This window comes from Acartia tonsa, chromosome 7 (genome assembly GCF_053477335.1).
Source record: "Acartia tonsa isolate MP-2025a chromosome 7, ASM5347733v1, whole genome shotgun sequence".
Lineage (NCBI taxonomy): Eukaryota > Metazoa > Arthropoda > Copepoda > Calanoida > Acartiidae > Acartia > Acartia tonsa.
The window spans coordinates 42655379-42676165 of NC_137266.1; the positions used below are offsets into that span (position 1 = coordinate 42655379).

The following is a 20787-nucleotide window of genomic DNA, read 5'->3' on the forward strand; positions in this document are numbered from 1 at the left end:
TATCAATAACAATTTATTATTAAAGTTATTCAAAATATAACAAATATTTTGAGCATAAAATAAAACAAAAACATCTGGATAAGAAAATAGTACTTTAAGTCATAGAAAGGCAATTGTTAAAACAATTTCTTCAAATTATTGCCAGGCACAAGTTGCAGTTAGATTTATAATTATTATAAAAATTATTCGCAACTGATTAACTATTGTAAACTTTTAAAGCAAGAGCTTTTTTCTTCATACTGATTAATTTATTTGTAGATTTTCTTACATAAGTATTTCTTTTTCTATCAAACATCCATAGTTCTGTAATTTTTCTACCAAAAGCTTTCATCACCATCAGTTCAGATATTTCATCTTTGAAATATCTCAAATAAAGACACTTCAGTCTTGGCATCTCAACAACTGGTAGGGAGGCATTTCTAAAGTCAACCATTGCTAATAATAGTTTAGTTATTGTATACATGTTACTAATGATAAAGGATAGAGCAATATCCTCTCTGTAGTTTCCTATTAATTCTAGATGTTCAAGATTAGGAATATTAACATTGCCAATATCAACTTCTCTAAATTGAAATGGAATATTTACATCTCCAATATGCTCAAATTTGATCACCTCTAATATTAACGTAGTAATGGTATCCTTGTTAAACTTGATCAATGCTAAAGCAGATTCACCTGCTATACTGCCTAATTTGAGATATTCTAGCTTTGGAAATTTAAGATTATCTAAATTACCCATATCATCTGTATAACATCGTAGTGACAAATGAGTAATGTTTTCTTTGACTATTGAATCTACAAAAGAGCGCACAATGTTTTCATCAACATAATCAAGTGATAGAGATTTCAGTTGAGATAGATGAGGCACTTGAAGCACAGTATTCTTGGGTAGTTCTAGATATTTAACACCAAGATGTTCCAGCTTGTCACCATACCTGGCCAAGATTGCCTCCGTAATATTTTTATGTACACATAAACTCGTATCAATTTCACGGAAAGAAATATCTAGCCTTTGAACATTAGTAAGTTCTAGATCGGGCTCCAACAATATTTCTGAATAATCATTTTTATCACTCAGTTGAATACCCAATGAGATTATATTCTCCTTACAAACTGTCAACATTTCTTTCATTTGTATACAAGAAATTTCACAAGTAAAAAACTGAAGGTTCAACTTAACATCAAGTCCATATGATCTCCTCATGGTATTTGTAAGAACTTCCAATATATCACAATAATTATCATCATTAATATCCTTGATTGTATAAAATCCAAACAAAGATATCAAATCCTTGGAAGCAGAAGAAACCACATTGAAACACCTAGAATAAAATATTGATAAACTCAAAATAGTATTTTTTTTCTTATTCTTTTTCTCAGATAATTTGGTGTTTTCATACTACAATAACTAAGGAGGGGGGGGGGGGGGGGGGGGGGGGACTAAAATGGACTAAAAATTGAGCTAGAATTTTTAAACTCTGTACATAAGCCTTGTAAAATAGGTACTACATCTAAATGGAAAAAAATATAAAAAAATTTATTTTTTGGTTAGCTAAGGTAAGAAAAACACTGCGGAAATGGTTTTTTTTAGGCCTTTATTGCCTATTTTTATGTAGAAACTTACTTTTAATTTTTGGGTGTCCTGCAAGGGATAAGTTTATTTTACCTAACCTAACCTACAATTTTAAAATTTTGGATTTTTTCCTATTATATGTAGTACCTATTGGAATAAGCTTATGTACCAAGTTTAAAATTTCTAGCTCAATATTTAGTCCATTTTGCTCACGGATTACGAATAGACGGCACCTAGCAACCCCCCCCCTCCCCCCCTAGTTATTGTAGTATTAAAACATCAAATTATCTGACCTCATAAACTTTCTAAAAAAACAATCTTTTTTTAAAAACCTTTTTAGAAACGCTTCATCTATATAACTTCATAATAATTACCAAGAGAGATTAATTTAAATTGAATTAATAACAATCTCACAATATAAGATATCACTGATAACAACATTTAATGTTTGCTCTTATTTAAGAATCATTTTCTTATTCTATGTTATGTTACTTACTTTAATTTTCTTTACCTACTACTTTGTAACTTTAAAAAAAGGTAAGTTCTAACATATTTTAAGGTGAAATTTTTTTTGAATGATATATATTTTAACATTCAGATTTCTTTGACAATTATTCTTTAATATTGTCAATCTTTACAGGGAAGCTTAACAATATATCTATGATCTTACCATTTAGAAACACATCTCATATTCTTCTTATCCTTGGTGTCACAATAACTCAGAATTTCCACAATTATCTCTGGAGGAAATATAATCAAATTTCCAGCACCAGCCTAGGAAATAAAAGTTTTAATATTGAATGAAAAAAAAGGAAAAAATGTTTTCATTAGAGTTTGGGCCGGATATCCGGCCAACGCCGCGAAAAATTAAGTTTGAGATTTCTAATATGAGATTCTCATATAATTAAATATTCATCTCATATTCAAAATAAGAAAATTAGGCCATTTAAAATTTAAAAAGTACGGATTTTTGTTGTATTATATAAAAGATTGTATTGCCGGACATCCGGCCGGATATTTAAAATGGCCGGATATTCTATTATATTTTGGCGGGAAACGGTGGTAACGGCGGTTTCACTAATTTCTCTTCACAGTTCAACATTGTACCTCTTTAAAGCGACTTTCAATGCTGTAACTCTTTTTGAAGTTGAATTCCTGTAGTTTTCGTTTCAAAAAGTGTCAAAACCGCCCCCCCCCCCCCCTTTTTTAAATCTTCAAACCTGATTAATCTTTTCTATTACTTGACCAGTTACAGCCTTCTCTCTTGCCTCTAGATTCTAAAAAATAAAAATATGTGTAACTAATGAGATAAGGTTACAGGTTTGGTACCAATTATAAGATACTAGCGGCTAAGCTCCTAAAAGCCTCTGGGGGCACTTACGGTTGGCGAGGCCCAGGTTCTAATTAATACCATAAAAACACCTAGGTTTTACCACTTTTATGGTAAAATTTTACCAGCCTATACGATTTAAAAGGTGGTAAAATTTTACCGTAACCGTGGTAAAAACACTTTTTGTGGTACTCCGAGACGCTTTTTACCAGCGATTTTTACCACAATTATCGGTAAAATTTTACCAGATTTCCGGTAAAATATTACCATTTTAGGACGCAAATTTATACCAGATTTTGACCAATTTTTACCACTTTTTTGGTAAAATCTTACCGCAAATTTCTGTAAGATTTTACCGAAAAAGTGGTAAAACTGTTCAACACCTGGTAATATTTTTGCCCTAAATTGGTAAAATTTTACCAGAAATAGGGTAAATATGGTAAAAATTTACCAAAAATTGTGGTAAAAACGGGTGGTAAAAATCACGAGAAAGTGGTAAAAAACGACCTTAATTATAGAAAAACATCGCTTGTAGGTATAAATCGCAAAAATAAAAAAAAATTGTTTTCATTTTTATCTTTATTGATTGAAACAACACCTAAACATATTTTTCTTGATTCTACTGCTCTGGCCGCGAAAACTGTTGCGCAACCTCCTGGATTTGCTGGGCACCAACCCCATTCGACCTCGTATCACTGATATTCAACCTGGAATAAAATTGCTCATTAGTTAATTAGATAATTACAGGGATATAAAGGGATAAGACAATGGCTGATAAATTGATGTTCATCTCTAATGATGATACACATCGTTACCCCTTCTGTAGATTACAATAAGTGATTGAAATGTTAGGACACTCAACTTAATGAACCAACCAATAAAAAATCAATAAAAGTACCCAAGGTTGTTAGGCCAAAGAATAAGAAAATGTTATTTGAAAACTTTGGGGGCTAGTGTAATTTACAGCCCAATGTCCCATCCCTCCCTACTAAATATCTAATCTATAATACAAAGTAGAACGATGTCTGTCCGTCCGTCCCAAAGATAAAGCCTATACTCGCTGTTTACGCAAATGTGTCAGAACTTCCCCCCCCCCTTACTCTCACACCTAAATTTTTTCTTTTGAAAGCAAAAATAAAAGTGTGTAGGTTCGACTCCCCCTCTCCCCCCTCATTCATTTCCTACAGGCATCTTGACACGTGGCAAAAAAATCAGCAAACTTATCTAACTAAACATCTTTGAAAACGCAGAACGAGAAAAAATAAAGGGAAAGCTTACCTGGAAAACATAAGCAGTAACAACATCCCTGGCTAACAAGAACATGCTGTGTCCATACTACTCGGCATTACTGATTATATGCTTCACGTGGCGTATGGAGTCGTGGAACGCGGGGTCCTAAGTTATGGAGGATTAAATGAAGGAAGGAAGTGGACTGTTTATTACACTAGTCCCCAAAGCTTTATTTTCTTCTTCGTTGCTTTAACAACTCTAGGGACTTTTATTGAATTTTGAATGGTTGATTAATCAAGTTAAGTGTCTAAAGCTTTCAACAACTAATTATACTCCACAGAAGGGGTAATTTTGTGTATCATCATTGCTGATGTACATCAATTTATCCGCCATTGTCTTGTCCCTTTAGATCCCTGTCCCAAACAAGTACTAATATTAGATAAATTTAGACCTAAACCCCAGGCAGGGAGGGTAAAATATGGTGTAAATATCATAATGGTATCCAAAGTTTCAGAAACAAGTTTACTTATTCGTCAACTCAAAAACTTTGAGTACCTAATTTTTATTAGGTAAATCTTGATTTAATTTCAATACTTCGTCTTTTGTCCTATCCCATAAGAACCATGTTTCCCGTTGTGTCTACAGAAACGTAAATTATTTTAGTACAATCTTTTTTTAAACTTAAACAATATTTTACTTCGTCTTAAATCATTTAATAACCCATTCCTGAATAGCCTTGGTCCCTGGTCCACGTCTACCCGGGGAGGGTGGAGGTCCCCTGCGTCCTGGAGAATAGTCACCTGGTGGCCCTTTGGATGGGGGTGGTGACATGTACCTTGAATATTCAGATTAGTTTATAATAAGTAAATGTTATGTCGTTATCTATTAAAAATAACATATATCATCAAAATTCTAAAAAATACCTATTAAAAATCAAATTAGGTAAAAAAACTAGGTACTTTATGTCATTATTGAGAGGAGACAATGAACTGTTAATTTCATCAGTCCCAAAAGTTTTATTATAACGTTTTCTTATTCATTGGCTTAGGTAACTACTTTGGGGAGTTAATTAAATTTTGATTTATTGTTTCAATAAGTTGAGTGTTCAAACGTTTTTTAACCACTAATTTTATGTATCATCGATGTTGATGTTCATCAGTTTATCAGCCATTGACTTATCCCTTTACATCCCTGATATAAATTTGATTTTACCTTGGGGGTGGCCGACCTCTTGGTTCAGGTGAGTAATCCCTGGGTGGTGGGCCCCTACCGGGAGGTCCCCTCCTGGGTGACGGGGAATATTCTCTGTGGTGGGGGGGAGGAGGTCCGCGGGGGGGTCCTCGTGGCGACATATCCCTCATTGGCGGTGGGGGGCCTCTGTAACGTTGTTGTGGAGGGGAGTAGTCGCCCCTGGGGTGTGCCTCCCTTGTGAAGTAATGTGAGGGGGGTCCGTAGCCATCTCTCCTCTCATACCTGAAAAAATAAAAATAATTTACTTAAAAAGTTAAAATTCATTAAAAAAAAGGTTTTTAAAATTTTTTGATTGGTAGAAAAGGGAAGAACTAATAAAAAAGAGCATATCTAGGTAGGAAAGTTATTGTAATTTTAGAAAATCTTTAATAAAGCAATAAAAGAGATGGTAGGCATTTAAAGTTAGCAAATTTGGAAATTACACTAATATATTTTGTTTATATACTAAATTGTTTAAAGTAAAAAGGTTCTTTGTCTTTAGCTTAAGATTTCGATAACTACTAAACCGATTGAGTTCTCCTTTATAGGTAGGAAAGCTTCTCATATGACACGGAATGGTTTTAGACTATATTTCTGTCCCCTATCTATCCTTTTTAATACAGAGCCCCTAAATGCTAGGGCCGCAGCCGCTAGCAATATCTAAACTAATCTTAAAATTTAAAATTTTACCTTGGTGGAGGGGATCTACCACCCCCTCTGCCACCACGTCCTCTGAAACCACCCCAGTCCCCTCCACGGCCTCTGCCTCTAAAGCCACCCTTATCACCTCCCCTTCCTCTAGAGCCACCTCTGTTATTTTTAAATGTTTTCATTTTGAAAAAAAAAATTCGATGATTTTTAGTAAGTATTTGGGAAGATTAATTTTAAATTTTTTTATCTTAGGTACTGCTGTTTTATTAGCGCAGCAACTTTATAACAAAACTGTACGTCAGTCCATGGCGAAATTACAAAAAATGCATTGCTTTTAAACGTTACATTTAATAAATAAGCCTACCTAAAGATTTTCTAACTTTTACTTTTTAAAACAAAAACTTTCCTAGAGTAATGTGGGGGGCTGCGTCTTTCATACCTATCCCCGCCCCCACCCCGGCCTCTACCTCTGTAAGAACTGCGCCCCCTATCACCTCCGCGTCCTCTATCACCGCCTCCACGTCCCCTGCCTCGTCCCCGGGATATTTCCACTCTCAGCCGTTCACCGGCATATAATGTACCGTTCATTTCCTTAAAAAATAAAGTGAAGTAAAAATAACTTCAAGACCTGAAGTTTGTTTAATAACAATAAGGTAAAAATAAATCAAAACAATTCCCTATAACTTAAAAATACCTCCTACCCTTGTGGAATATTCTAAACCCTTCTTGATCTCCCTAAACCTAACTAAAAGCAGTAGTGAAAGTTTCAAACAAAAAATTCAAGTAATGAAAAGGTGAAGGCAAGCCTTGACTTTTAAGGGGGTGGCAACACCCAGCCATTTTGTTGTAAAGAAACCAAAATATTGTTTGTATTATTATACAGATCTACAAAGATAAATATAAGCTGCGAAACTTTTCTGTAACTTACTTCTTCAACTGCCCCCTATGTTTCAAATGCTGATCTGAGGTCTTGTTTCTTTACAATCTAAATAAAAGAATTTGTTATAATCAAAAACTATAGGTATGAAACTAAAAAAATACGACAAAATTAGAAACCTTATACTTTTTAGCTAGACCAAAATAATCAGTAGGTAACAAGTTTGAAATAGATAGGACAATTCCTACATGCTTGAATTAATGATAATAGCTATGAGTTTCGTCCATACAGACCGGCCATCCAACACTAATTATAGAAAAGCTTCGCATTTACAAAAAACATAATTCCCTTCCACAAAATAACAATGATAACGTTTATGAGAGTAAAGCTCTCAAATAAGACAGTGGGACAAACGGAATTTTGTTGGTAAAACTTCAAGGATTTAAAGGGATAAGGCAATCCCCGATAAATTGATCCACATCATTAATGATTATTAACAAAATTACATCTTTATAATTATAATTTTTTTTTCAATTTTTTTCAATTTTGTACCCCCCCCCCCCCCCCCCCCGACTACCGACGAACAACTATTTTAGGTTAGGTTAGGTTTTAGGCTAGGGAGCCGAGCGCTGCGGCTAGGCAGGCAAGTGGGCCGAGCGCTGCGGCTAGGCAGGCAAGGGGGCCGAGCGCTGCGGCTAGGCAGGCTAGGGAGCCGAGCGCTACATTTCTAAAAGGATAATACCACCTACTCTAATGAATGTAGAATATACGTGGATATTACGACAGGGGGAAAAAATTGTCGTTATTTTAGCTTGCTAACATGAAATTCGTTTATTGGTCAGTTTGTTCAACCAGTAGTAGGGTAAGGATTGGGTTTAAAGAAGGGGGGTATCTTTATTTTAGCCAGCTGTGAGCATCTCCTTATCAGAGTAAATGAAAATGTGGTACAACATCCCAGTAATAATATATAGATTATTTTTATAAACTTTAATGGAAAAAACATTAAAAAAATAATATACCTGTCTAGCTAACACTCTGGTAAGGGTTTCCATAGTCTTAAACCACTCCCGGATTAATTCTTCCCATAAAGTTAGTCCACTCAAAACCTAAAACAAACGAACTTATTTTGACAAGTAGAAAAGTTGGTGGAAAAATAATTCATCTAAATTAATGAAGCAAAAATTCGTCCCCAAACTTTTAATTTTTAATTCTTGATACAGATTTTAAAGGGTGGGGCTTAAAGGGTGTTAACTCCACTCAACCCGTAAAACCCCTTATTTGTTTCCCTTCAAAATTAAAAAAAAAATATATTAGATTACCAACCTCAAACCTTTGAAATCCCTCATTTTATCCCTCTTAAAATTAAAAGCTTGACGTACAATCAACCATTGGTTGTCTTTAGGACGATTGGCAAATAGATCTGATTCCTGTACTGTAGAACAAATAAAACATTATGGAATGGATATAGAATATACGTGGATATTGATGACAGTGGAAAAATTGAAGTCAATTTAGGTTGCTAACATGAAACTCATTCAATGGTCAGTTTGTTTATCCAGTAGGACGGGACGGAATGGAGTAAAGGGGGCGAATTAGGGTTATCGTCATTTTAGCCCACTGGGAGTTTTACTTTATTAGAGAAAATAAAAATCTAGTGTAACATCCAAGTAATAAAATATCTATTTCTGCAGGTTATCTTAATTATAGTATAGCTAACATTACCTCTAGAAACTGATCCCAAAGTTCACAGGACACAACAACATAGAGATTAGCCTTGATCCATGTGACAATGAGGGTCTGGAAGATGGCCTGGGTCAACCTTCCTCCAAGGGTGTCCTCCCTGATAAGCATAGATAACTATTAACTAAAGATCCAAGAACAAATTAAATATAAATAGGCTATTTTTATTTAAGTGTGTAGGTAGGTATAAAGTATACTTTTTATCTAAAAATGGTATTTTTGTCTCTGATTTTATTTATCGCGTCGTATTATAGACAGCTTTCCGCGACTGGTAAAATGAGAAATTTTCAGATCAATAGCAATTTTGTTAGCCCCGAGGGGCCAAAGGACTGGCCTAACAAAGCTGGTATTGATAATATAATTTCTAGACTATTGTTCATAGAAAATTGTCTGTAATACGTAATTTTTCAGTATGGCCCAGAACCATTTTTAATCCAGGGGATATTTATCGGTTTCAAAGCCATACTGGAAACTCTTTGTTTAGGTCAAAACTACATTAATATCAATTTTTCTTTATTTTAGATTTAGTGTGCTGACTAAACAAACTAATTTCATTACTTCTTCTTTACAAGCAAAATGCTAGTGAATTTGTTCTTAAATACTTAAAGAAAATCGTAACTTCTCTATAATAATTATCTATGTGCCTGCGTCTTGGTGGTGTTTCTGTGAGGGTGAGTTGAGTTATCTGCAGCAAGATAAAGAGTAACTGCTCCCATGTTCGCCCGTCCATCTTTACATTCATTACCATAAACCTGACCAAAATAAAATTATTGTTAGATTAGGAATATCTATTTCTTAAATAAAATTAACAGGATGTCTTTCTGTACCATGTGAAAAAGTTTAATTTTAGCTATAATGGGAGAAAAAATCGGCGTTATCCTCTTAGAAATTTTTTTTTCAATTTTTTTAAATTTTGTACCCCCCCCCGACTACCGACAAACAACTATTTTAGGTTAGGTTAGGTTTTAGGCTAGGGAGCCGAGCGCTGCGGCTAGGCAGGCAAGTGGGCCGAGCGCTGCGGCTAGGCAGGCAAGGGGGCAGAGCGCTGCGGCTAGGCAGGCTAGGGAGCCGAGCGCTGCGGCCAGAGTTCATAGTTCGCTGTCGGGGGGGGGGGGGGGGGGGGGTACTCAAATTTTCAATATTGAAAAAAAAATTTCTAAGAGGATAATACCAAAAAATCAATTTAATGGACATTTTAATACGGAAAATTTCTTCCTTTCCCTGTACCTTATAAAAATCGTCGGAAAAAGCCGTTTTTTAAGCAAACAAAAGCGCGTTTTGCTCTATCTGTGAGATATTATGAATAAGATAATGTTAAGATTTGATATTAAGATGAGAAAAATTTACGTTCACAGTCCCTTTAAAGACACAATACCTGTAATAATAATGTACAAACTTTTCAACCACTAATAATACCCTGGCCTTTCTAATTATAAGCCTAGGCAGAGCCATGCTGGTGATGCTAGCTCAAGCGTGTACCGTGGTTTCTGTAGAACTGTACTTCTGAAGCCAATACAGGGTTACGAAAGTTTAAATTGATGTTTTTTTTTTAATGTTAATATTAAATGTAATATAGTTTTGTAATGACATATAAAATATATATTCGATAGAATATAAAAAAATATAGTGCATTCAATATTAAAAAAAAATATTTAAATATATATATAGTTGTTAACCATATATGAACATATAATGAATCTATTTCCGGCCGGGTTCTTAAAAGATATTGCCGCGTTTTTTCGACATTTTTTACGCTATGAATAACAAGCGCGACATTCGCGAAATCTAAAAGAGTATACAATGGTTTATTTAATTATTTCACTTTTGATGGTACGGCCTTCATAGAAAAAAAAAGATTATCTTCAATCCATTTTTGCTGCATATTAATTAATGCATCTTTTTAGAGCTGTGTTAGACATTAGAAAAATTGCTAAAAAAATAATTTAAAATTCAGTATTTTTATGTTATATACTCTGTTTGAAATTCTATCGTCAACGTTCAATCAATCAATGTCTAAAAAACGCCGAAAAAATGTGGCATTCATCTTTTAAAAACCCATCTCGGTGGTATTTCCGGTTGGCAAAGACAACATAAATATAGAAATCATGAAACATTGTTGTTCCACAATTTTGCCACATTTTTAAACATCTTGCTTAAAAAAAATCTTCCTTGTAAATTCTACAAATTTAAATATTTAGAGAAAATTGAGTAGTAATTTACTTCTTGATTCAAAATATTTGATTAAATTGAATCAAAACTAATAATTATTTTTGGCACTCTATATTCAAATAATCATAAGCTTATCAATAGTGCGCATGCGCGCACAGAGGTGCCATAAATTTCAAAACTTAAAAATATAAGTTTTGTAGCGAAATTACTCTATAATTCGAAATCTCTGTCTTTCTTTTAGAAACATTCAGGGGAATATACGAAAGCTTATATTTATATTAAAGATTAAAAATCGATAAATTCAAATGCACACGGCACATCTGCGTAAACACACCCTGGATTTTTTTTCTTTTAATTTTAATTCGTATGAAGCTAGCTCAAATAAGTAAATATTAAATTTGATATATTTTTGACGATGCGGGAGGATGTTTTAAAAGAAATGATGAAATAATTTTCAAGGTTTTAAAAAAAAGTTAGCTTCTTTTATGCGAAAAAATTCAATAAAAAGTAAAAATTTTTACCAAAAAGTTGGTCAAATTTTACCAAGTTTTTTTTTTTGTTAAAGTCCAAAAATCTGGACTTAGCCTAAAAATTTACCTTGTCAATTTTTACCAAAAAGTTGGTCAAATTTTACCAAGTTTTTTTTTTTGGCAAAGTCCAAAAATCTGGACTTAGCCTAAAAATTTACCTTGTCAATTTTTACCAAAAAGTTGGTCAAATTTTACCAAGTTAATTTTTTTTGTCAGAGTACAAAAATCTGGACTTAGCCTAAAAAAATACCTTGTCAAATTTTACTAACTTTTTGGTAAAAATTGACCAAATTGCGTTTTTTTGTCTAAGTCCGAAAATTCGGACTTAACCTGAAAAATAGAGTTGTAAAATTGACCACATTTTTGGTAAAACTTCCAAAAGTGGTAAAATTAAAAAAAAAAAAAAATTTAAATTTAGGCTTCATTGTATAGAAGTCATTATTTTAAAGTACTACAACTGATTATGAAGAGCTGTTTTTAATTTAAAACACAAAAAACGGGTTTTTTTGTTTCGTCAAATTTTACAAAAAAAATGGTAAAATTTGACTAATTTTTTGGCTAAAATTTTTGCTGGTAAAATTTACCACGAAACTGGTATATTTTACCAGGTTGACCAGCTTTACCACTTTTCTGGTAAAACGATTTTTTTTTCTGGTATTTCGTAGAACCTGGGGAAGTTGACCCCCACCCCCATATTCATAGTGTAAGAAGAAATATTGAGTAATCTTTTTTAGATTTCTCATAGGAGAGTGGATAGTGATACCCTCCTCCAAAATGATTAAAAACATTCCCTGGACCTAAAAGAACCTTCACTCTAATGGAAAACTATATCGGTTCAGTGGTCAGCGAGATTCTTAGCTACAGATAATTTTTTTTTATATTTTCAGCAAGAAGAATTACAATTACAGGATGGCCAAGATAAACAAAATTTCATAAAAACAGACAAACATACATCCTACTATTTGGTCAGTAGACATCCAAATACTACGTAACATGTAATAATGATCATAATCAAAAAACTTTTAAAGATATATCTATTCTTTCTATTCAATCTTTTTACGACCTATTGAAAAAAACAAAGAAAAAAATTCGTCAGAATTTGAGACCTAATAAGCTTCTTAAAATTACATTTCACAAAAAACCATACCTATACATTGTTGTAGTCAATGTAATAATGAACAACTTTGCTATTATGTTTTTATCTAACATTTGATAGAAACATGTAGAAAAATATCATTTTTTTAAGTTAGGTAATAACAAACCAACTCCACCTGGCCTTGCCCTCCAAGTTAGTCTTAACTATTTGGGTGAACAGGGAAATAGTTCTCTTTAGCTCAAAGTGAAAATGTTATTATAATATTAATACCTCCTTTGCTGGGCTAAGTGTTGTGGGGCTTTCATCTAAACATCTCTCTCCTTCCTTGGAAGACATTTCTTTCAGAGTGTCCTATCCTTCTTATCTTATTCTATCTGTTTATGTTTCAGGGTAGGTATTATTTTCATTAACCACAATCTCGTCTATCTCCCTGCAAATACATGTTAGAATTGTCCTATAGATTTAAAACTTCATGATGTTTCCTAAAACAGTATGGTATGATTTAGGAAACGTAGTAACTCTATAATTGTTGCCAGAAACGTCTGTACATCCATCTCAAATATGCTGATTTTTAACTTTTTAACAACAACTTTATGTATGATATAATTATCCTATAATTGGCTTTGTCTTAAGAGTGAGACGATGGATCATTTTGCAAAACAGTTTCCTTTAGAGATGTAGTTTCCCTATATTTAACAAAATTGGGATTTGGCTTCTAGATCAGGTGCTGCTAGCTTCCAGGTTATCTCTTGAGGGGTAAAAATAAAAAATAAACTATTTTTTTTATAGTTAGAGGTCAACTTATAAAACAAAATATGCATCTTTTATCTTCAAATATGTAAATAACATTCAAAAAGATGAATATTCTGTTTTTAAGTTGACTTCAAATTCTTCATAAGAAAATATTTTTTTTACCTGTCCAGAAGCAACCTGGAGGCCTGCAGCACCAGACCCTGGAGGCCAAAAACAAATTTATTTTAAATATAGGGAAACCACATCCAAAAAGGAAACTTTTTTGTCAAATAACATATCCTCTCACTCCTAAGACAAAGCCTATAACCACTGTTTACGCAAACATGTCAGAACTTCCCCCCTCTTATATAACCGTGTGATAAATAAACTTTTGCCTTTCATAGCATTAAACAATAATTTTGTCGGGATTTTTTAATACAGCACTTTAAACTCAACAAAACATTTGATACTAAATCAACAAAAATCACTCATTCTTTCCAATTTTTATTTGATTTAGGTAATTGGTGAAGCTTAAATCTTTTTGCTCATGTTACTATACTTAGAGTAACCAATAAACTTATTTGGTTTTGGACAATCTCTTACCCTTAGCTGGCTTCTTCTTTATGGAAATGCAAATTACCTATTATTTATTACTAGACATTTTTAATTTCTAAAATATATATTAGAGAATGTTTAACAAAAATATCTTTACTTTTATTATTAAAAAAATATCAAAATACCATAAAAAATGCATTATTTACATATTTTACTAGGAAAATCAAGACAATTATAATGGGACAAGGGAGGAGAAATCAACAGATGCGCCAAATAAAAATTTGTATCATAAATTTTCATGTAAAAATCTCATATTTGCAGATTAGTAATTCTTTAATAATCCTTAATATTTTTCTCCATATCTGGCTAGAAAAAGTTTCACATTATTGCACACTTTATAAGTAAAAACTCCCCCCCCCCCCCCTCCCTTCCTTATTTATTTACAGTGGCTAATAAAGTACTAATAAACCTGGAAACTAAAGTTGACAAAATACATACTTAAACAAAATAATTTTCTATAATGCAGTACAACAAAATAAGAGTTTATAATGTTATTTAATATCAAATATGAAAAATAAAATCTTAAGCTCTGATTTTTTGTAACAAATGACCTTACAAAGAAATATGTATTGATCTCTAATTTGATTTGATTAAAAATAAAGTAGTGTACTTCATGTACTTTCAGATTTATAATAACATTTACCAAATATATCCTTAGTAGTACTCTTATTACAACAACTACAAAAACACGAAAAGTTATAATTTTAGATTAATCCCAATAATTTAAACTAGGACAAACCTCTTTGGAACACAGAAGAAATAATTAAATGCTTTTTTTATTGAAATTGCAAATATTGCTGTGCTAAAAAAATAGTTCACTTGTTTGGTAGGTAAGTGAAACAATAAAGAAACAAAACTTATAACTTTGCATGAGAGTCAAATTATTATTTATATACTACTGATTAAAAACAAATATGTTTATAATAACTTTCTGATAATAGTATGAAGTGAAATAGTTGAAAGTTAAATCACTGTATGCAGACTAACCTCAGATAGAATTATTGTAAAGCAAAAGCTTCTTTCTTCAGCTTGTTTAACTCTTCTCTAGATTTTCTTATAGAAGTTTCTTTTTGGTCATCATAGATCCAGAATTCTTCTATATTTCTACCAAAAGCTTTGAAAAATTTAAGTTCAGAGGTAGCATCACCATCCCTCAGATACAGACGTTTCAATCTTGGCATCTCAACAACTGGGAGGGAAGTATTTCTAAAGTCAAGCATTGTCAGTCTTATCTCACATAAGGTATTCTTATTATTCTTGATCAAGGATAGAGCAACATCACCAGTTGTAAAATATAATTCTAGGTATTGAAGATTTGGTATCTTTATATCTCCAATATCCCTATCTCTAAAGTAAACATTAGTCACCTTCAACTTTGTAATTGTATCCTTATTATACTTGATCAATGCTAAAACAGATTCACCAGATATTTCACTTCCTACTAATTCCAGATTTTGTAGCTTTGGAAATATGATATCATCTAATTGTTCAATGTTTAGTGTGATCCAACATAGTGACAAATGAGTAATGTTTTCTTTGATAACTGAATTTACAAATGTGTGCACAATGTTATTATCAACACAATTAAGTGCTAAAGATTTTAGTTTAGATAGATGAGGCACTTGAAGCACAGTATTGTTGGGTAGTTCTAGATATGTAACACCAAGATGTTCCAGCTTGTCACCATACCTGGCCAAGATTGCCTCACAAATATTCTTATGTAAACCCTCATCACAATGAAAAGAAAAAATTTGTTGAAAAGAAATGTCTAGCCTTTGAATATTTGTGAATTCCAGATGAGACTGCAACAATATTTCTGGATCACCCAAATTCAGTGAGACTATACTCTCCTTATAGCTTGTTAATATTTCCTTTATTTGGGTAGGAGATACTGAATATGAATCTAACTGTAGATCCAACCTGACTTCTGGCCCATATGATCTCTTAACGGCATTTGAGAGAACTTTAGATATTTGAGAATAATTCCTTTTATCAACATTCTCGATTGTATAGGTACCAAATAATAATTTTAGTTTCTTGGAAGCAGTGGAAACCACAATGAAACACCTAAAATAAAACATGGGTGAAATACTTAAAATACCAACATATTTATCCAAAAATTAAATTCTAAAAAAAGTTAGGTAGGTACACAACATTTCACACTTATATCTCTTTTTGTCTTTTTTAAAATAAAACAAGGATGACATCATCCATAAAAGCGAAGCACTAAAACTGTAGGACAAACGGACATTAACACTTGTATAATGTCAGAACTGAATAATCAGAATATAAATGCATAAGAGTCGATGCAAAATCGTAAGTAAATTTGTTGAAAAACTGCTTAATACAGAATAATGTTTATGGACATACTTACATTTTTTGGACTTAATTGTAGAGTTTCTTCGCTTATAATATTGTACTTTGATGTCCCAGGAATCAGTATACAAAAAATCAGATCGATCGGATAATTAGATCATATAAAAATTTGTTGTTAAAAAAGTAAAAAAATCAACATGTTTAAAATGGACGTACGGACATTTTGGTAATGATTATAGAGTTGCTACGCTTTCTAAATCGTACCTAACTACTACAGGAATCACCATGCAAAGTTTGAAATCGATGGGACAATTCTAACATGCCTAAATTAACGAAAAAAGCTATTCGTTACGGACGGACGGACGTACGGACGAACCGACCCTAATTATAGAAAAGCTTTGCTTTTTAAAAAATATATAAACAGACACAATTACATTCTAATACTTAGAAAGATAAACATCCTATTTTTGCATAAACTGACTGAAAAGACTTTATTATAGCCCATAAAAACCCGATATCATAAACGACAAAAAGCTCTGAGAACTTTAGCTTCAGACAAGAAAAATCTTGATAAATTCACTGAGTGAAAAAAAACTTTGATACTTCTCAGGTAGTTATTTATTGAAATATATTTCGGTGGACTAAATGATATAAATCATAACTACGGATAGATATTGAATGAATTACTGCTTAGAAAGACTATAAATTATTTTCTAATTCTTTAAGACGAAATTAATATAGACAGACACAAATACATCCTCCTACTTTAGAAGATATAAATCCAATTACTGCATAGAATGGCTTAATATTTTTGATAATAAGTAATAAAAGGGGGGGGGGGGGCGCGAAAGTGACACTTTTTGAAACCAAAACTAAAAGTCAACAAAGGAACTCAACTAAAAAAAGAGTTACAGGTCTGAGATTTGGCATGGCAGTTGCTTTAAAGGGGTACAATATGGAACTGTGAAGAAGCAGCGGCGCAACCGCCAAAAACCGCTGTTTCCCGCCGAAATTTTTTGTGCCTTTTCTCGGCGGTTTTCAGCGGTTGCGCCGCCGTTTCTTCACAGTTCCATATTGTACCCCTATAAAGCAACTGCCATGCAAAATGTCAGACCTGTAACTATTTTTTTAGTTGAGTTCCATTGACTTTTAGTTTTGGTTTCAAAAAGTGTCACTTTCGCCCCCCCCCCTTCTTTGTAAAATGGACAAAGCTAGGTAAAAACACCCCCTCTGCTTGTTTTTATAACACAGAAAAATATCCAAACATTTAAAAGTAAATAGTTAGGCAAAGCTTTCCAGAGGGGATTAGGATAAAAATATTGAATCATACCATTTAGAGACGCATCTCATTTCCTTCTTATCAGCTGTAGAACAATAGCTCAGAATTTTGCCAATAATCTCTGGAGGCAAGTCCTGGAATCCTTTAGCTACAGCCTAGAAATATAAAAATATTTTAATTCAAGAAAGTAAAGGTGCCTATTGTGTCAAATAAAACTCAAAAATCAAATATTTTTTGCGCATTTATGTGCTGTGCACTGTTAGCTTATATTTTACAAGCGGTTTCACCCCTAGCCTCTAGGTTTGAATGCGTTTAATCAACCAATTTTTTTGTATTTGGTATTATCGTTTTATGACTTTTTTTTCAATTTAGAAATTTTTTTTTTTTGGGGGGGGGGAGGGGTCAACATCACCACTTTTTATAATTTAGTTTTAATACGACACAAAAAAAATTCAGGGGGATGCAGTGGTATTCTTATTTTTTTTTTTTGGGGGGGGGGGTTTAAAGAAGTGTCCCACTCCCCAAGAAATAGCTTAAAACCATTAGAGAACCAGTTTTGTTGATAAAAAAAGAACTTGTGAAAAAATTATTTCTCTTGGTGATTTTTAATCATCCTTTATAGCATCTATTATATTTATGATACTTTAAGCCAAATCGGAAATCCTAAAACAAACATACAATTTTTGTTTAGAAACTATTGTTTTAGATGTCCTTGGGCCAATTCAAATGTCTTTTTACAAATAGGCAAATATGTTTCAACAAAACTTTAATTTTTAGAAATTAGTTAAAACTGCGAATATTGGTCTTAGTTCCACCAACCTACCCCCACTCTCACCTAAAGTGAATTTAAAGTTTTTTGTTTGGCAAGCTTCCAGCAGCAATTTATCCCCCTCACCTCAACAAACTTAAAATACCCCCCAACAAAGGTTGGATGTCCTTGACTACAAACCTGATTTTGTATTCCATTGGGATTTACTTGATTAGTCAGAGCCTTCTCTCTTACCTCTAGCTCCTACAAGTAGAATATTTGTATAAATAATAGTTGTATGAACATTGAATAAGGTGTAATCTATGCTAAGGGAGCCTAAATCAAAGTTTTGAACTATTTTCTAAATGGCAAGAGTAGAAAAAGATGGTATGCTTCTTACAAAATAATTTAGATAGTTCTTTTCATATTTTCTTAGGAAAAACTAAGGTTTCGTGGAAACCAGTGTTCAAAAGACTATCTATTTGGAAAATGTAATGACTAATACTTAAAAATGTAAAAATATCTAAACCTTCTCTGCTTGTTTCAGCGTTTTGGCTCTTTCATTCAAACTTCTCTCTCTTTCCAGCAGAGACATTTCTCTTTCTTTTAGAGTCTTATCTCTCTTATTTTGAGCTTTCTGTTTATTCTTCAGGGTCTTTTCTTTCTTCACCACTTTCTCTTCTCTCTCCTGAATCTCAGATTCTCTCTTCGCCACTTTCTCTTCTCTCTCCTGAATCTCAGATTCTCTCTCCTTGTGACATTGTAACTCAGTCTCTAACTTATTATTCCTGGCAAGCACAGTTCAATTGAAATACTGTTTGGCACATAATCATGGTATTCTTTCAATTTTACTAAATCATTTACAAATAATTAGAAACAAGTTTTATTATCTTGTTTTCTTAATTGCATTTCGAAATGTAAAAGAGAATAGGAGTTAAAATCTTCAACCATTAGGTCTATTTCCCAAAATCGAACAAAAAGTTGGAAAAGTAACGGCTAACAGATCAGCCATTTAGCCGGTTTATTTTTGGCTATTTTTAGGAAAAATCTATCATTAATTAGGTAGGAATAAATTTTTTGAAACATATTTTTGCTTTAACTTAGTGGAATGATACCAAAACACTTTTTTAGATTTCTAGTATCAGCAGCTACCGACTAGAACCGGTCAAAAGTGTCTGGGGGTGGCAACGAGAATGATGTGTAGATAGAGCTTTGACGGATTTGCCCTGAAAATAGCCAAAAAATGGCTTAACGGCCAGCCGTTACTTTTCCAACTTTTTGTTTGATTTTGGGAAAATATTACCTACCAAGGATTACTCATGTTACATAACAAAATTCGGATTTTTAGTGACATTTGCGCATTGATCGAACATTTAACGAACAATAATTTTAAGTTTTATCCTATTATAGAAAGTAGTAAGCGTTTTTTGTCTGTCCCGAAGGATCTCGCTAACCGATGCACCGATATTGTTCTCCTTTACAGTGAAGCTTCTTATAGGTCCTGGGAAGGTATTAAAATATTTTTTACTCTTTTGAAACTCAAAGGGGGGAGGCGGATGTGACACTTTTTGAAACCAAAACTAAAAGTCAAAGGAACTCAACTAAAAAAATAGTTACAGGTCTGAGATTTTGCATGGCAGTTGCTTTATAGGGTTACAATATGGAACAGTGAAGAAACGGCGGCGCATCCGCCGAAAACCGCAGAGAAATTGCAAAAAAAAATCGGCGGAAACGGCGGTTTTCGGCGGTTGCGCCGCCGTTTCTTCACAGTTCCATATTGTACCTCTATAAAGCAACTGCCATGCAAAATCTCAGACCTGTAACTCTTTTTTTAGTTGAGTTCCTTTGTTGACTTTTAGTTTTGGTTTCAAAAAGTGGCACATCCGCCTCCCCCCTTTAAAATGGGATGAGATCAACTTTTCCCCTTACTACCTTAAGTGCCCCTAGAGGCTTCTAGGGGCGTAGCTAGCCACTAGTATATCTTAGAGAAACTAAAATTTATAGAACATCCTATGAATTTTTGAAATGAGAATTATATAAAGATAATTTTTTTTCTTCAAATATTATTGTTTATTTAAAATCCAAGTAATACAATTCATTCTTCATTTGCTTAGATGATATCCCCAGACACAAGATTGGCTTATGGAATAGCTAATACAACAACACAATTTTTCTCAACTTAACAACTCTTTTACATGAATATTATCCTTAACATTCTACTTTATTATTAATTTAACTGTGCCTGTTGATGAGATCCTGGACATATTCTGGAACTCCTTGCAGGTCACTCTGGATCCTGTGCAGAATTTCAGGTACATCAGACATTTTATATATTCTGAAATTAATATTTAATTGTGATAATAATATCACTGGAATGGCTGATGACAATGTAGAGCAAGTTCCCTTCGGATGGACCAGTTTCAATTCTCACTAATATTATTCATTGAAGGGCAACCTTTGCCTGGAAGTCTTAACTAAGAGTGTGGAAAGCTTTAAGTTGTGCCGGTTTTTGGCCCCTTCCCTGTCTTAATGTTACTCTTATCATAAAACTGAGTAGTGTGGATTTGAGGAAAGACTTAAATTAAAAACTTTAGAGAAAAATAGTTATATTTTATAACAATTTAAGTTACAATACAGTTTTAATGAGAGTAAAATAAAATAAATGCACTAA

At 32.9% G+C, this 20787-nt stretch overlaps 2 protein-coding genes across 9 annotated transcripts; both read right to left on the minus strand.

The window, feature by feature from the left end:
- Positions 1–20451, minus strand: LOC145323797 (uncharacterized). 7 transcript variants are annotated; one of them, XM_080166347.1, is made up of 8 exons: positions 20359–20451; positions 18646–18904; positions 18318–18380; positions 17420–17523; positions 14417–15840; positions 13762–14228; positions 13342–13379; positions 12758–12856 (listed from the first exon to the last, which is right to left on the minus strand). In XM_080166347.1, the coding sequence occupies exons 1-5, from the start codon at positions 20439–20441 to the stop codon at positions 14772–14774; spliced, it is 1578 nt and encodes a 525-aa protein (XP_080022473.1). In that variant the 5' UTR covers positions 20442–20451; the 3' UTR covers positions 12758–12856; positions 13342–13379; positions 13762–14228; positions 14417–14771. The 7 variants fall into 7 exon arrangements, with proteins under 7 accessions (XP_080022475.1, XP_080022474.1, XP_080022476.1 ...); XM_080166345.1 differs by having other exon boundaries at positions 13762–14079; positions 14183–15840; XM_080166346.1 differs by having other exon boundaries at positions 13799–15840.
- LOC145323790 (ral GTPase-activating protein subunit alpha-1-like) lies at positions 4146–10140 on the minus strand. Of its 2 annotated transcripts, XM_080166334.1 has the most exons (7): positions 7911–7992; positions 6943–6999; positions 6421–6605; positions 6054–6173; positions 5346–5606; positions 4858–4968; positions 4146–4296 (listed from the first exon to the last, which is right to left on the minus strand). In XM_080166334.1, exons 3-7 carry the CDS (start codon positions 6600–6602, stop codon positions 4239–4241), a joined length of 732 nt encoding a protein of 243 aa, XP_080022460.1. In that variant the 5' UTR covers positions 6603–6605; positions 6943–6999; positions 7911–7992; the 3' UTR covers positions 4146–4238. The 2 variants fall into 2 exon arrangements, with proteins under 2 accessions (XP_080022460.1, XP_080022461.1); XM_080166335.1 differs by lacking the exons at positions 4146–4296; positions 4858–4968; positions 5346–5606; positions 6054–6173 and adding exons at positions 8614–8731; positions 9276–9383; positions 10007–10140 and having other exon boundaries at positions 6246–6605; positions 7911–7997.
- Positions 20452–20787: the final 336 nt, after the last annotated feature.